The 17,414-nt window shown below is 38.2% G+C and overlaps 1 protein-coding gene across 1 annotated transcript in view; it reads right to left on the bottom strand.

Annotated features, from left to right (window-relative positions):
* Window positions 1-16,709, bottom strand: part of angpt4 (angiopoietin 4) — a 38,942-nt gene extending 22,233 nt beyond the window's left edge. The window contains exon 1 of the mRNA XM_084426198.1: window positions 15,986-16,709. Within this exon, the coding sequence (XP_084282324.1) occupies window positions 15,986-16,300 (315 nt within the window). The 5' untranslated portion in view covers window positions 16,301-16,709. The remainder of the gene's footprint in view (window positions 1-15,985) is intronic.
* Window positions 16,710-17,414: the final 705 nt, after the last annotated feature.

The following is a 17,414-nucleotide window of genomic DNA, read 5'->3' as shown; positions in this document are numbered from 1 at the left end:
TCGCAGCACCTGAGAACCCCGTGGTGAGGAGGAGCAGAGAGTTCGCTCAGAGTTGGAGTAAATCACTCCGCAGAAGTAGCAGTGCTTCGCCTTCTGAGAATATAGTTCCCAGTATGTATACGGTTAGAAGATGGCTGCGTCTCATGCGACCTTGTTATTTGTACACGCTGCGACTATACAAATCACATGTAAATAGGAAAATGTTGGCGTTATTTTGTCACTTATTGGGAGCAGTATGCTAGCTGGAGCCATTTACCTCCAGTCTTTGTGCTAAGCTAGGCTAGCGGTGGGTGCGTTAGACAGAGTTACGGCACGCACGGAGATGAGAAGGGTGTGTATGGACTTATCTAAATCTGGGGTATACGGTGAATAAGCTACAGTCCCCAAAAGTCGGCGTGTTCCTTTAATACTTTTTTTCCGCAAAGACACATTAAATTGATCAAAAGTGACAGTAAAGACTTGTCTATTTCAAATAAAAGCTGTTTTATCTTTCTATTCATCAAAAAAATCCTGAAAAAAATTTATCAACGCTTCCACAAAACTATTAAAGGCAGTTGCTATGGTATTCTGAGTGGATGCTAGGGCATTGCTAGGCAGTTGCTAGGGTGTTCTGGGTGGTTGCTAGGCAGTTGCTAGGTGTTCTGGGTGGTTGCTAGGCAGTTGCTAGGGTGTTCAGGGTGGTTGCTACGGTATTTTTGGTGGTTACTTGAGCATTTCTAGACATTGCTAGGGTGTTCAGGATGGTTGCTAAGGTATTTTTTTTAGTTGCTATGGTGTTTCTAGGTGGTTGGTAGTTGTCAAAGATGGTTACTATGGAGTTTTTATAGAGTTATTAAAATCTTTAATAACGAGTGCCTTCAGTACGGTTTAACAAGGCAGGTTTTTTCTAAAAAAAATTTTTCCAAATTTGTTTAAACTGTCTTTATATACCAATACATAATTACAATGTAAGTACTCTGAAAAGGAGAGTATAAAAATCGAGTGTCTGTAGTCCTCTCAGGGCTGCAATAAACACAGCTACTTATATCCATTCGGAACGAATGAAATGATTGGCTGGGCGACTGTCACTCTCCCTCGCTACCATGGCTACCACCCCTGCTGCTACAGGAGCTGCCCACATGCGCGCACCCGTTTGACTCGAGGAGGGGAAGAGGCACGGAGAGAGGCACGGAAGCTGTGGCAGAGAAAGAGCAGTCAAAATCCCCAGTACCTGCATATACAGTCAGCGAAGGCAAACAAGGCAAAAAAAGGAACTAGTAAGGTAGAAAGGTAGGCTACTTCTCACCGGAGTGTAACGTTAGTCCTCATCAGAGCCAACAGTGCTTTCATCGTGGAATCTCTTACATGCAAAACACTGTATATGTTATGAATCTTACACGAAATTCACCTTCATCACAGTGTAACTGATGGTAATGGGAAAACGTAACTTGTAATAATATTTCACAATTCTTGATCAAATCAATGTCATCATTTACATACCCATTTTAGGCTGAACTAACACTTTACTAATAGTATACTGTAAAGTTTGTAGAGTTTATAAAATATGCATAGGAAGCTAGCTTTTAAAATCCTAAAAGATTGTTTTTTAATGTTTTACAGGGGTATTTTATCCTATTTAAAAATGTAATACTCCTATTGGTAACTATGTGTCCTAAATGACCTAGTTTTGTTATGTTTGCTACATTGAAATTCAACAAGACAGATCCCTTTAGGATTGGTTCCAAATTATGATAGAAATTCCAATAGGCATCTTTGACTAGATCTTTTCAAAAGGGTCTCAGAGTGTCAGTTTATTGTAAATGGAGAATTAACAGTGCATAAGAATGACTGTGTTGACGGTCGGGCTGTGCGTGGTGGCATTGAGCCACTAATCCATTATGACAGTGTGCTGTGACGGGACAGGAATGTGCACATAGGAACCAGACTGGACAGGAATATTTCTAGCTTGTCCTTCTGACAGCTAAATATGCTCAGTTCATTTGTGAACAGTATTAACATACTCTCAAAATCACGTGATGATGTGACAACAAGTTGTTTCCTCAGACAGCAATTAGATACTCATTTATCATTAATAATGCACCGTATGTTTTTGTACCGTGTATGGATTATGATTAACATTCATCACACAGGCAGCGTCCAGAGAGAGACCGGATACTCAGAAAAGGAAAGAGTGGGATGTTATGTGTCCCTCAATGGCTAAAAGGGTTTGGCTTAATGTCAAAGGGGAACCCTGTTGAGTGTGTGTATGTTCATACACATATGTGTGGAGTCTGGAAAATCTCCAATTTTCCCTTTACACTACAACCCAATTCCACAAACAGAAAACACAGAGAGGCTTTTAAAGAACACAAAGATCCTGCCTCTATTCTCCAGTACTGAATGCTCCAAAAATAGCCCCGGGTCTGAGAACATCCTATTGCTAATTCAATCAGCATGGCTACAGAGAGCCGCCCCACTGTCACAGCCACTGGAGACTTCGACAACACTGACGTTTGCACAGATTCTTCCCACTGACACATACTCGACCTGAGACTATGATGACTGAACAATATTTCCAAATTTATACTGTATAAAGAGGCGGGCTAGTTGTCACATGAAGAAGGACAAACTAGGCCTATAGGTTTTAAATCAAAAGTCTAATTGCATCAATTCTTTTTTATTTTTACACAATATCGGCAGTTATTTTGTCTGTTTTTGCTCTGCCTACACTAATAGTTTCAAATAAACCTGAATCGTTACACATCGATAAGCAACAAACAGTAGCGGCACTCTGTTCCTGAATCATTTTGAACGAATCAGTTGAGAGAATGATTCAATGACTTACTCATGAAGTGAGTCAGTCACAGAATAAAGCTGTGTTCGAAATCGCCCCTAATCACTATTTTCTACACTACTCCACTAATATAGTTCACTTGAAGCAGTGAATAATAAAGAGTGAGTGAATTCGCACACTGAGTGCGCTGGGAAGCCTGCCGCTTTTGCATAGTTTGTGCTTGCCGTTTACTAATCATTTGAAATTTAGCAAACTGCCCACTCCTGTAGTAGTGAAAAGATTTATCTTCAACTCTGTTATGGAAACATTTTAATAATCAATTTAAAAATACCTTAATATTACGCTGTACCCACATTGGACCAGCGGTTTGGAAACTGGATGGATGGTTCAGCTGTGGGCGACATCTTCTGGCGAAATTCATTTGACACGACCCTCACAGTGCATTATGGGTATAATGAGCGTACATCACTTGTACACTCGTTATTGTGGTGCATTATGGGATTGAATGAGTGTACTCGATAACAGCCACTATGGTTTCAGACACCACTACAAAAAGAGTGCCCTATTTAAGGATATAGGCGGCGATTTCTGGCACAGCCTAAATGTGCTTTGAATATTGAAATTTATAAATACAGTCCCTATTGATGTATGATGAGTCACTGAAAAAGAATCCCCACCACACAGATTATATGATATATGTTGTGGAAGATGATGTAGCTCATAAAAAGGTATATTTTTTTCTTTTCACATTTCCTACCCCCTATAGCGAAATTGTTCCCTCTCGGATTAAACGCCAGAATTACCTTCCGTCTTCGGACTATAATTCATAAATAAGCCAAAAAAGTGCTTGTGTTAAGCCAAATTTACGATTACATGGATTTGGTTATGGCTTTATTATCTGTAAACCCATCACAGATGGTGAGGCTTTAAAGATTATGGAAAGCAAATGCAAAATCCAGAGTTGTGCTAAAAGATGTGAAATATACGATTTCCCTGTCAAAGTTAATGTATATTTAACAACACAGTCTGATAATGCGATCTGCCAAGGAGACCTTTAGGGAAGAAAGCAATCCATCATACTCACTAGAATACAAGAAAGGGAAATAGAGGATATCATATCATGCAATGTTTTACACTTTTATTGTACAGTCACCATTTCTGGTAATGCAACCAGATAAGGTTGAAAACCATCTGCAACTGGCAGGACAGATAACATCAGCAGAATTATTTATATCCGAGAACAGCTGATTTGAATGAATCATTTTTTTTCTCAACTGAATCAACTGATTCATTGAAACGATTCATTATAAGAAATTGGACTGTGGCAGTGGATTATGATGCAATCAATTCTTAGTTCATTGTTAATGCTTGTTATCAGACTGTTGTGCAATTGTTTCTGTTATATTCAGGGAAAAGTGTATTTTCAGTTTACAGTTGTTTGTGTAATGTTATTGAAATGTTAGTGTTTGAATCGTTAAAGTTAGTTACTACTGATGAGAACTTGTTACTATTGATGTTCAGCTAAACAAATGAAGCTCTGTTTGTGCAAAAGCCGACTTTGCATCATCATGAACCCACAAATTGCCACAGCACAATGGACCAGTGTTACTTTAGTTTTATTTATATTGTAGTTTTTAATGATATAAAGTATTAGCTTCTATTTTTCATTTTTAAATTTACATTTTATTGGAGTTTAATTTGTAGTTTTTATTTTTTATTTTTTTATTTCAGTTTAGTTTTTATTTATGACTGGTTAGTAATTGTAGTGCTTCAGCTTAAAGTTGTTTCAGTTAGATGCCAGGGAAATATTTCACATTTTTATTTAGTTATATTAATTCATGCAATGGGCACATATTCAAACTAACATTTATATCAATATATCTCACCATGAAACACACTTTGGGAAATGATTGCAAAATATGTACTGTCCATTTCACACATTAATTTACTGGAATTATTTAACAAAAAAAATTATACAATTAATCACACCTTCAGATCTGACCATACATTTTTTTTGACAATGGAAAATGGATCGCTTGATTCATGTTTAGTGATATGAAAATAAAACAAACAATAGTTTGACATTTAAAAGCTACTTTTCATCCATTTCATGCCAGAATAATGCCTCTAAACATTTTTCACATTTCTTATCAAATAATGATATGATTTAATACAATTATTTAATGGCAGTGGCTATTTACACTAAGTGAAAACATCTAAATGATGGTATTTATAAAAAAAAAATGAATAGATGGCGCCTTATTGGGACAATAAAGCACTCCCTACACCTACCCCTAACCGATAAACACTTTATTATTAAACATAAAATTCCACTTTTCGAATATTTTTAGGGATGCACGATGATATCGGCACAACATCGGTATCGGCCGATAAAAGCTTTAAATGACCATCATCGGCATCGGCCGATATGAATATTTCTGCCGATGAGCCTTGCCGATAGGGTGGCGTGTTTCATGTGCACGTGACGACCGTGAACATAGCATGAGTGCCAGCAACTTAAACTTCCAACATGTGGAGGCATTTCTAGCATGAGCATCAGTTTGGTTTGAGATGTGCTGGGGACAGAGACGCATTCGCAAGTGCATTTTCAGAAGTGCTGGGTAGAATGCCGCAGTATTTTTTTTTTCTTTCGTGCAGGTCATGTTTCGAAAGACGATGTCCTGTAGCTTACTTATGTAAACTCTCCAAGCTACTATGCTCTCCACAGAGCATAAAATATTCATTTTATTTTATTTTTCGTGTTCGCATTTATGAGGAAAAACAGTGACAGTTCTCGGTTACAGACGTGAACGCTCTGAAAGCGGCACTGATAGAGACTGCTTTAAAACTTCCACAGAGACCTCAAACAGAAAGCACAAAGCCTTTCTAAGTGAATTTCGTTTTGTATTAATTGTATCTTAATTTTAAAAAATGTTTCATCAACCACTTGCCTGGATTTAGCCTAATAAATAATAAGTAAACCAGATAATAGATATCACGACACAGAGGCGCGCGCGTGAACTGGAGTTCGTCTCATAAATGAAACGAAACTCAGCATATAGCTTACTTGCCTCACAGACCTGATAAATATATCTATTATCTACAGAACGTTTGAAATCATATTTTTTAAACATAACAATTCAAAACGAAAGAAAACTATGTAATCCGAAATGTGCATTTCTCCCTGGCGCGTTCACTGTGTCGGCTGCAAAGATTAAGTTGACTGACTCGCGAGCCTACTCCGAAGATCGCGAGTCAGTCAACTTCATCTTTGCAGCCGACACAGAAAACACTTGTTTATTAATAAACAATTAAAATGTCTCCTTGCTATATTTGACATATTCATAATCATTACTTTTGCGCTTCTCTGTGACAGTTACAGTTGCTTTATTGCAGTGTTGTGCCTGAACGCGTTCATTGAACGATAGTTCATGAACTCGTTCATATTTTGGGCGAACGTGAACTGAACGTACCGCATTACTGCCTGATGAACGTTACTGTGAACTCGTTCATTCTGGTGTCTGTGAACGCCACGCTCTCTCAGTTTAACTTCGTTCAGTAGGATGCCAGATTTCTATAAAGCCTTCCAGGCGAAAACCCACCTAAAACCCACCGTAAACCGCCATTAATATGTAGCGGAAAAAACACCCAATCTGGCAACACCAGCCACCCGTGTTCGACCTCTTGTTCGATCTCGTTCATCAAAATGAACAAATCTTTTTTCGAGTCATTTCGTTCATTTAAGGGGCTTTAAATGTTACTATTAACTGGCAAATTCCCCGAACACATCCACCTACGCAATCTTGATCATATTCTGAATTAAGAAATCATTATAATGCAGTCAAAAATCGTTTACAGGGAACATAAATAATTACTTCACCTCGAGTCTTTCATGAACGACTCATCACTTACGTTACAAATCAAAACAAAAAGCAGCAAGGAGGCGTCGTATGATCATTTAAACGAGTTTTATGATAAGGTCGGTGAAGATGGGAAAAAATCTGACGCATATCTTCAGTGTTAAAACTGATAAAATAATTGTCTGTGGGGGCTGTGGTAATCATTTTGAAAAATAATATCTCGCAACACCATGGAAAAAAAGAACTATGAACTAGTTCATTTTTGGAACTGTGAACTTAGTTCAAAATTTTGAGTAGGCCTATATGAACTATGAACTGAACTAGTTCATTTTAAAATTTGTGAACTGAACTTTGAACTAGTTCATGTAGAAAGTGAACTTTCCCAACACTGCTTTATTGGCAGCGCCACCCTTACATGTTACAGTACATGAACGGGTCACCACCGCATCAGCACCGAAAACAGGGGAGCATTTGGTAGACCTGTTCAAGTAGGAGAAGATGTAAAAAAAATTATTTGATTTTTTTTTTCTATTTATTTTACTTCTAAGGACTGAAGTTTAATGTCTGAACTTAAAAATAAACTGTGGCAATGGCATAAATAATTTACCTATTTTTCAGGGGTGAATGTCTGTCTACATTTGTAAAATTATACATTTATGGTAGAATCAAATGTTGTTTTGTTTGTCTTGTAAATTGCCTTATCTACAACACATGAGTGTAATACAGTAAAGGTAGTACAGGAGAGAGACTTGGATTTCTCTTCAGTAAAATTAAAGTGTAAATATATCAGGGGGAAAATGTGTATATATCGGTATCGGTATCGGCATCGGACAAAATTAGTTTGAAAATATCGGCATATCGAATATCGGCCAAAATGCATTATCGTGCATCCCTAAATATTTTCTTCATTTTTATTGAAAATAAATTCCTTTCCGATCTGATATGTTCAGATAAGTTCGGCAAAAGGCGGATTTGACTCGGGTTGATTTGCGTTAAAACTTTCTTGATGATCCAGCATTTTCCGTAATTTTGTCTGGCCCAACCAGACGTCAGTGGGTGTAGTTAGTGTATATAGCCTCTGTTGCACTTAGTGTAAATAGACACTCCATTAATTTAATCAGCATATCATGCAATTCTATTCAAATTTCTAATGCTATAAACAAGCCACTCCAAAAACTGCTGCTTAATTTGTATTTTCTAATCTTGGGCCTGTGATTACTCTGAGGTGGAAGGGTTAAGACTATATTTGATTGAGCCAGACTCTACCATCAATTATGATTATCAAAGTAAATGCTCATCTGGAAGACAACCGTGTTTTCTTTGCAATTCAGATGGAGCTGCAGCCAATCAGAGAGTGTCTGCTGACCCTGTGGCAGACGGGAGTGCAGCTGTGCAGCGAGAACTGTGGTTCCTCTTTCTCCGAGCTAACATCAACAAACAAACGCAGGGCTAATGCTCAGGGCCGAGGAACATCCTCACGGACGACACGAGACTGAAGGCCGGTGGGTAAATGGCTGAGAAATGTGCGTCATTTGGTCTAAACATCTAGAGATAAAGGGATCAACAGTTATCTTACATAATGGTAGCTTGAAGCGAATGTTTTGACATTTTGATATTTTTTAAACTGATTCCTGAATTGAAACAAGTTAGGCTTTTATTTTAGAGTGGCACACACAAACCATCTTATATATGACAAAACATTACAGGATTTATCAGATCCAATATTTACTAAGTTTGTGCTTTTTGCTGTGCTGATTTCCCTCTAACTGTGATAAAAAACTAATATGATTTAAAAATACATAGGCTATATGTAAGTTTTTTCCAGCATAATTAAATCATTCATTTCAAGGTTTAAAGTAGATTTTGATTTCCAGATTTCCATTGTGATCTTGTACGTTTGCAATATATGTAACCAAATATATGACATCAAAATGTACTTTTTATTGTAATGGCTAGATGGAAAGGCAGACAGACAGACAGACAGACAGACAGACAGACAGATAGACAGACAGATAGATAGACAGATAGATAGACAGACAGACAGACAGATAGATAGATAGATAGATAGATAGATAGATAGATAGATAGATAGATAGATAGATAGATAGATAGATAGATAGATAGATAGATAGATAGATAGATAGATAGATAGATAGATAGATAGATAGATAGATAGATAGATAGATCGATCGATAGATAGATAAGCCATCTACACATTTGTTTATTATTGATGTGCAGCCATGGAAACGCATGAGTTTTTTTTTTTACACTATATTTGGAGAAAGTAATGGTATAAGAGTCCCATCTGTAGCATCTCTTGTAAAAGCATCAATTTTATTCCATATAATGGATTATTGCAATTGTGTAATGTGCCGTTGGAAATTCTGGCTGAACTTGCCCAAACTGAAATTTTATACGAAAGTCCTTCACATCGACAAGAAGAAAAAAAAACAGAAGTGCAACAAGACAGTGTAAAAGAACAGAGCTGAAACTCAGCACAAGGAAAAGCGCAACAGATGGTCCAGTACTTGAGAGGTTTTCTTTTTTTTTGTGCTCGTTGAGGGTTGCAACACTAATGGGTTCTCAAGTGGGGACAGAATAGGTTGAAAGCATCTATTTCCATGTGATCTCCATGTTTGACCCTAAAACAGGATGCACATTTATTATCTTGTGCTTTTGTTAGTATTAGTATGCCTTTTTAGGTTTTTAAAGGAAAATGAGGAAGACGGTTATCACAGTTTTAGTCTGCTGCATATGCAGTGGTGGTGGGGGTAAATTGCTGCTACCAGTTAGTGTGAGTTGACTTAGAAAAAATGCCTTTGATCAACCCAAGACAAAACCCTGTGCCACATAAGAACAAACAGCAAACCACAAGACTCTAATCACTCATCTGTAATCTGCAGAACTCAACTGAAAGAAGACCAATGAGCCACTGGTCTGGAATTAGAGTTCCAGGTGTGGGATGGAAATTGGTTTTTGAGGATTCAGTCTTACTGGAAAGCCTTTAACTTTAACAGGTTAAAATGAAAGAATGCATTAGTTCTAATTCACAGCATGTTACTTTATATGTAACATATTTACTTTTAATGTAGTGTCAGGCTTTTTTACATTGCTTGTACATCTTAAGCCAGGCGTACACTGTGCGAGTTTAGGCACTTGGGAGCTTGTGAGCCTTTGCACACGTTACAAGTTCTCCTGATAAAAACCTGCGAGCTTGTACAACAGCAAAAAATCTAGTGTTACCAACCAAAAGTGCAAAAATAGGGTTGTTTTTTAGCTTTTACACGAGTAGCGTGATGTTGAATCTAGATGCATGCACAAGAGCAAAGAATGAGAAGTGCTGACTCAAGAACCCATAACCTCACTTGCAATGCTAGACAAAGAACATGCTTACTTCAACAATGTTTGCTTTCGGTCCCTTATCATTACTGAGACAAACTCCAGGATATAAGCGTGATTAGGGCCTGAGATTATGATATTATAGCATGATTGTGTAATTAAATCACATAGCAAAATCAATGCGATACCACATTTATCAAAGTATGTTGAGGAAATAATTGCTGTATGTTCTAATTATCACTGTACCATGGTTTTGCCTTCAAAATGTAATAGAATATAATCGATTAAGAAGATGTTTTAGAAGATTAACAGGCCAAAAGATGATTTATAGTTTAAACATGAGTTTTTTATTTGATGAAGGGCTTGGTTTGCATTGAAAGGCATCTGCTGTGCAAAAGGGAATAGTAAAGATACATTCAAGGACTGACAAATGAAATTCTTTTGGCCAAGCCAAGAACTGTTTTTCACGTATGCTGTTGTTTGCTTCCATATTCCATAATTGAGCCTAAAAGAGACGCGCACTAGTTCAAACCACACACAAACTTACAAATGCAACGCAAAACACATTTAACGTTACCTTATCATTAAAACACGTTTATCACAGTTGTTAAAATTGTACTTTTTGAAAGTAACAAGTTACATGTTACTTTTAGAATTGTCATCATAAAACCAGGAGTTACTTTTTTGAATAACATGCTATTTGTCCTGTTTACTTACAGACAATTGAACCCTGTGGAAGCTAAAAAAAGAAAGAAAAGAAAGTTAATTGTGACCTTTTTTTTATTGTTTCACGTCTCATAATTGCAAGTTTATTTCTTGTAAATGTCACTATATTTTCCAGTGGTACTGTTATGATAAAAATACTATAACAACTGCATAGCAACTCCCTATAGAATCACAAGCAAACACCACTCACAATTTCATAGAAGCTGCAAACATCTACTTAGTTACTTCAATTAGGGAGCAAAACAGCAATCTAAGGTTTCCAATCATAGCAGCATGTCACTGATACTGACAGCTGAATGTGTTCAGTAGATGGACTGCATACAATGCCACTGCCAAAGCGGCTGTAAAGTTAAAGTTCAGCGCTATCAGCGAGGCTGTTGTCGCTCTGTAGGAGTTCTGGCTCCAGGGGAGATCTCTTAATGTTGACTGATGTCAATGAAAGCAACACAAGCGAGCCCACGTCCAGCTCTTCTCCAAGCCCGGCATCTCTCTTTGCTCTCAAAGACACTTCCCCAAGAATGATAAACACGAGCACAATGTTTGTTTAACAAAGCGAAGCCTTCTGCTGTGATCTGAGCCAAACTCAATATACGAGCATGCATAAACAGAGACGACATTTATAAGAGACAAGAACACACACATTTAACACATCACTCCCGCTGTGCGTATTATCCAAACTCAATGTCTCGCTGTGCCACTGGACTTCTGCAGAGATCCAGAACGTTTAGAGTTCAAAGAGGATATTAAAATACTTATATGCAATTTGAAGGCATTTGGCTTGAGGAATCATTCATAGCTGTCAAAAATGTTCATAGATTTTTTTTTTACAGCAGACTCGAGTGAACGTACAATTAATCGAAAATGGCATTCAATTCAGTCTGGACTAAAAGTTAGGTCACAATCAATGCAACAATCAGACTCCCAGTCTCCCGCAATGGGTAAGACTTTCATTTCGAGCTATCCGAGAACATTCTTCGCAGGATAATGTGTGCTGAGTGAGCGTTTGATGTGTACGGCTCAGATTCGGCACGTTGATAGAGGGAGTAATCACCAGTCCAGCCCTCGCTCGACTCCCAAGGAAGCCCAGCAACCGTGTTTTACGGGATCATTAAAGACAGTGCCCAGACATTATAAACTCAGCAGGATTTGTGTTTTCCCATCCTCTCCTCCAGCGATCCTTCACTCCCGTCGATCTCTCTCAGTTCTCCATAGAGGAATGATGTGCACAATAGGCCAGAGAACCAAAAAAAAAAAAAAAAACATTAGCCAAGACGCTGGAGGCTTGTTAATGTGGTGTTGCATTAGGAGGAACAGCACGTACTAAAACCAGTCACATGCTGAGAAGTTTTACTGTTGTTGTCTTCTTTTAGTATTTACTTTCTAACTTTCATTTTCTAAGTGGCTCTTTTACAAAGTAATAATTGAGCCACCTTTGCTCAAAACAGTTTAAAGTACATTTGGCTCTAAATGTTGTTTTTTCAGAGTCCTTGGAAAAGAGCATTGATTGCAGAGTGATGAATGCACAGCCATTACCAAATTGCAGGTCTTGTTTCAGTTCTGAGGCCTGCTGACCATTGGCATGGTGTTGTATTGCCAATAATTAGGCAAGCATCATAATTATTATTGCTCAAACTTAGGGTTAGGGATTTGAACAAACCCCTAACAATAAGTATTAAACTTTGGTGCGTACTTGTCCTGCACAATTTGCGCTACAGACATGAATGATACCTCAAATCGTGCAGCTCATTGAGGAGAGTTGGGATTTAAGCATTTGATTTAAGCATAAAACTATATATATATATATATATACACAGTAATATTGTAAAATATTACTACAATTTTATATTTTAAAATGTAATTTAGGCAAAGCTGAATTTTTCAGCATCATTACCCCCGTCTTCAGTGTCACATGATCCTTCAGAAATCATTCTAATATGCTGATTTGCTGCTCAATAAACATTTCTTATTATTAACAAAAATGTACTTAATCAATTGAATGCATCCTTACCGAAATAAAGTACTAATTTCAGTAGTATATTAATAAATTTTTTCTCCTCCAACGAATATAGTTCTATACAAAGCAGCAGAAGAAAGCGTCTTAGCAACACACAACAGTGTTACGTTGCTAAAAGAAGAATCCGTGTTTTTGAACGAATTAGTTGGGTCTCTCATGGGCTTAAAATGGCTGCCTTCAGAGGATGCATTCCAAGGTAGAAAGGCATCAAGGCACGTCCGAATCCAATGTTAGCTAAGCTTCACTTCCTGTCTCCTGAGATACCTTCATCTGATTGATTTTTGAAGGCAGCGTGTATCCTTCGCTTCGTATCCTTCAAGCTAAATAAATAAAGATGGAGTCTGAAAGTTGCGGTTGGTGGTCAGTTTGTGTGTAGACGTACATTTTTGACCACTTCTGATGTCATTTCCAGCAAGAAATTACTAATGCTTAGTTATCACCAAAGCTCGCTCTATTTTGCTGTAGATCATTCAACCGTTACGCTGTCTGAAATCAGTTTCGCGAGGTACCTTTTTGCACAAACGCTGCCTACAAAGTCATTGCCTGATAAGGCAGAAAGGCAACAAGTCAGCTTGTCGCCACCTACTGGTATAGCGATGTAACATGCAGAAAAAGTCACTCCAAAATCTCCACGCCTAAAGAATTCGATAAAATAAACAAGTGCATATGATTTTAAAAATGTTGTTATATGAAGATGTTTTTCTCAGCTTCACATTAACAATCTTTTTTTCTTCTTCTATACCAATCAAAGCATTAAGCCAAACCGTTGTGAATTGAAGTTGAGAAGGTTCTTTTCTTGTTATTCTGCATCCAGTGAGGCTCCCACTCACAGGGGTCTGGGGTTTTGCCATATCTCAAGCTGCTCTAAATGGGACGTACTATCGCTAATCCCTTGGCCTTTGAAGAACTCTTTTCCAGGGAGATCTTTGGTCCACGGCCATTACACAAAAAATAAGCAAAGACTTCAAATGGCTCCTCATGCTTTCCATATACTCCTATAGTCTATATACCACCCCTCCCCTCCCCTCTCCTTCTAGTTAATGGAGTCAAATACATGGCATGTCTCCCATTGCTTGTGAATGCAGTTATCAGGTAAGGGGTGAGCAGCAAGAGCAATCTAACAGAGCATATCCGTTTAGTTTCGGTCATTTGCCTGTAAACTAAACACTCCTCCTCCATAAACATTTTGCCCAATTATACAGCCAGAGCAACACATGTACCAGGCTCTCCAAAGGATTTTAATAAGCTTGCAGAATACCTAAACTCAAGTCAGCACATTGAGTGGCCTGTTTAAATCGATAGTTTACAAAGAGTTTTAAGTATTCATATTTACATGTGTTTTCTCCATTACATATTACAGTGAATGAATTTCACAGCTTTCATAATTATCAAAATCCTAAATGTTTCTGCTTAATGTGGTCACTAACTTTTGGACCTCACTGTGTGTAAATGCATCATTTGCAAATTTGGTTATAATTTTTATACTCGCACCTTGAGGGAATTAAAAGAGAGCTTTATTGAGCTGATTATATAGGCCTGCTTTTAAGCATTTCATGCTCCTTGTTATTTACCACCAATTTAATTCATAAAGGCTTGAATGCAATGAAAGCAGCAAGTGTTTATAATTAAATGACTCTTATCGCAATCTGACCTCTTCTTAGACAGAGTCAAGGGTCGCGTCTCTTTCCTGTAGAGGTGCAAGCTGTCTTCCTTTGAGCCGTATTGATTGTCAACTTGGGTGGTGGACTGAACACATAGACACAGATGCAAAACATGCACACACTTGGCAAACTTTCACTCTACATCACAGCACTTCATCTATTCATTAGCTCAATTAATGTCACTGAGCAAAGTTCCCTTGAAGTGCCAATCAAGACTTGCATTCTTCACATTTGAATGGAGTAATACATCATCGGCAGTCACTTATGCAGATCAAATGCTTCTCTGATTTTGTCATCTGGCTCCTGTTTAATTGCCACTTCTCTATTATTAGCGAAATGAGTGTTTCATCTATTTATTCAGATGTGAAAGTTCTTGCAAGCTCACTTTGATGTTTGAAATGGTGCTTAGTCAATGCACTTAGCTGAAATTACAAATAGAGTTCTGTTAATGGAAATCACACGTGACAGTTCCAAAAGCAACGGAGGTCTTGGAATCAAATGGCTGAGTCGCTTTCAACAGGTTGTGTTTTTGGAAACGGCACAGTATTGAGAATTCAAGCAGATCTTTCTTTCCATTCTATTTTGATAAATGTATTTGCATCGCTCAGCTTCTCAAACCAACTCAGCCAACATCTACATCTGGTCTTTTGGCCAGCATCTGCACCCTAACAGTTCACCCATCTGAATATAAATGAGCTTCAGGTTTTTACATCTGAAGAAGGGATGTAAATGTTTGCTCTGACCGGTATTCATTTTGATTGTGATAATTTATTAAATGATGCAATGCATCATGAAATCTGCACCTTGGTCATTATTTCATTTTGCTGAAGACACACATTCAACTAAGGGGATAATTGACTTGTACCTTTTTAAATGTACTTTTCAAACAGTTTTATTTAGACAATTCACTTTTCATTTTAAACAATAAATTATAGGCTCAGTAATTGTATTTTGGATAAGAAATGAATGCAGAATTCATTGCATATTGTTATAGTAATTATAATCAATCATTGCATTCTGATGCATTGAATTTTCCTTGTCCGACTGCAATGTATCAATGCAGTTTTATGCAGCCTTTAAGTTCTCCAGGAAGTTATGAGTTTAAAAATCATAATAATGATGTTCAAAGTCTAAAAAGATGTATAATATTGGTCTACTTCATATTTGTTTTTGCCTTTTCCTCAAAGACAGGAAGCTTTTTTGGCACTAGTCCAGCAGAGGTGTGAAATGTATGTATTATCTTGAATTTTAGTGTTCTGGTGCTGCCACAGAGAATGATGGGATTGGGAAGTGTAGTTTTGTTGCACAAGCCTGTCGCTTCAAACATTTCTGGCAAGGTTTTACACTATTCTATATCGTCTACGAATGCCAAATCGTGAACTAAATTGCACAATGAACATTAACAATTTAAACTTAATTATGATGAATTCTGATTGCTTCTGCCATGATTTTGTAATCAGCATGCTTCACCTGAGGCTTTAAAAAATGTGTGCAACTCGTAAATACAACCATTCCCAAAATGACTTGAATTACACCTCTGCTGAAATACTGCCAGGTTTGAGGAAGTAAAGGACGTAATGACGCCAGTGTCTCATTATAAAGTCATTCTCACCTTCTGCAGCCACTGCGTGTTGTTTTCCATGGCCGTCTCCAGATGCTGCAGCTTCTGAGAGGACCATTCGCCGTCCGCCGGTGGAGAGTCCCGCTGAACCACGCTGGTCCCGCTCGTCTGATCCGCTCCACCCTGACAGCTCTCCATCTCTGGAAGGATAAAGGTGTAGCTGCACTGGCCGTGCTGCACGCGGTGAAGCTTTCTCTTCCTCTCGCCTCCTCCGCGTCTCCCCTGACCGTTCCCGTTTCCGGAACTCACCAGGCCAATCGACGCCAGCAGCAGAGCCAAATGCCAACCACCTCTGGCAAGCCTCATGGCAGCGAGAGCAAAAGGAAAGGCCACCTGCGGTCAAGAGAAAGCGCCAACTCAGTAGTTCACCCTCTTTTGATGAAGGAAAACATGGTTGGATGGAGATGAAGAGGCTTTTTGACTCTTTTCTCTTCTTTTCTTCGCAGTTGGACTTTGTTCTTTGCTGCAGGACCTTTGATGCTGGAGAAGTTCCTGGTTTCCACGAGGTTTCCCCGAGGAACTGGGCACAGGCACTGACCCTTGAGTAACTACAACAGACTCTCACAGATAGATAAGAAGGCAATGAAAAGGAGAAAAAGAGACAGCCCGTCTAAATGAGTCTCCCAATCTGTAGGGCTCTTAACACGAGAGAAAAGTAAACAAAAGAGGAGAACTTTCCTTCCTATCCCAGAGCGGTGTGTGAAATGACCGGAGTGAGAGAGTTCTGTCCTCTTATCTGGGAGCGAGGGAGTGTGTAGAGGAGCGGGGGGAGGCTGAGGGAGGTCTATTAACACGCGTTCTGTCTCTCGTCTCCTCCGCAGCATTTTCTCACCCCCGCGGCCTGAAGGATACAGAGAGTTTTTTTCTCCCTGTTCTAAAATTGATTATAGGTCAGATTTTGCTCATTAACGACAACTAAATTCTTTCTAAAGTATTATTTAGTGGTCTAGTTGTGCACCATTCAGAATTGGATTTGGAATGCCTTTTGGAATTCGAATTCAATTCCGGAATTTGAACTGAGGTAGCAAAATAGATGCAGATGTGCAATTAAAATCGAAATGTTAGGAAGTAGAAATTCATAACTAATTAGACAAGTATTGTTTGTAATGACAGAAACTTTGAATGAAAGTTTGAAGCTGACAGACAGACAGACAGACAGATAGATAGATAGATAGATAGACAGACAGACAGACAGACAGACAGACAGACAGACAGATAGATAGATAGATAGATAGATAGATAGATAGATAGATAGATAGATAGATAGATAGATAGATAGATAGATAGATAGATAGTGTAACTTGTGACCAGTTAAATCCAAAATTACACTGATGAATTAAAAGGGATCCAGTTCTTTAAATCTGAATTTTGCACAATCCTGCTTTGAAGATGAGTGATGCACACGTTTAAAAAGGCTCAC

Source organism: Rutilus rutilus (genome assembly GCF_951802725.1).
Source record: "Rutilus rutilus genome assembly, chromosome: 12".
In the NCBI taxonomy this organism is placed as follows: domain Eukaryota; kingdom Metazoa; phylum Chordata; class Actinopteri; order Cypriniformes; family Leuciscidae; genus Rutilus; species Rutilus rutilus.
This window is presented reverse-complemented; position numbering and strand designations above follow the sequence as displayed.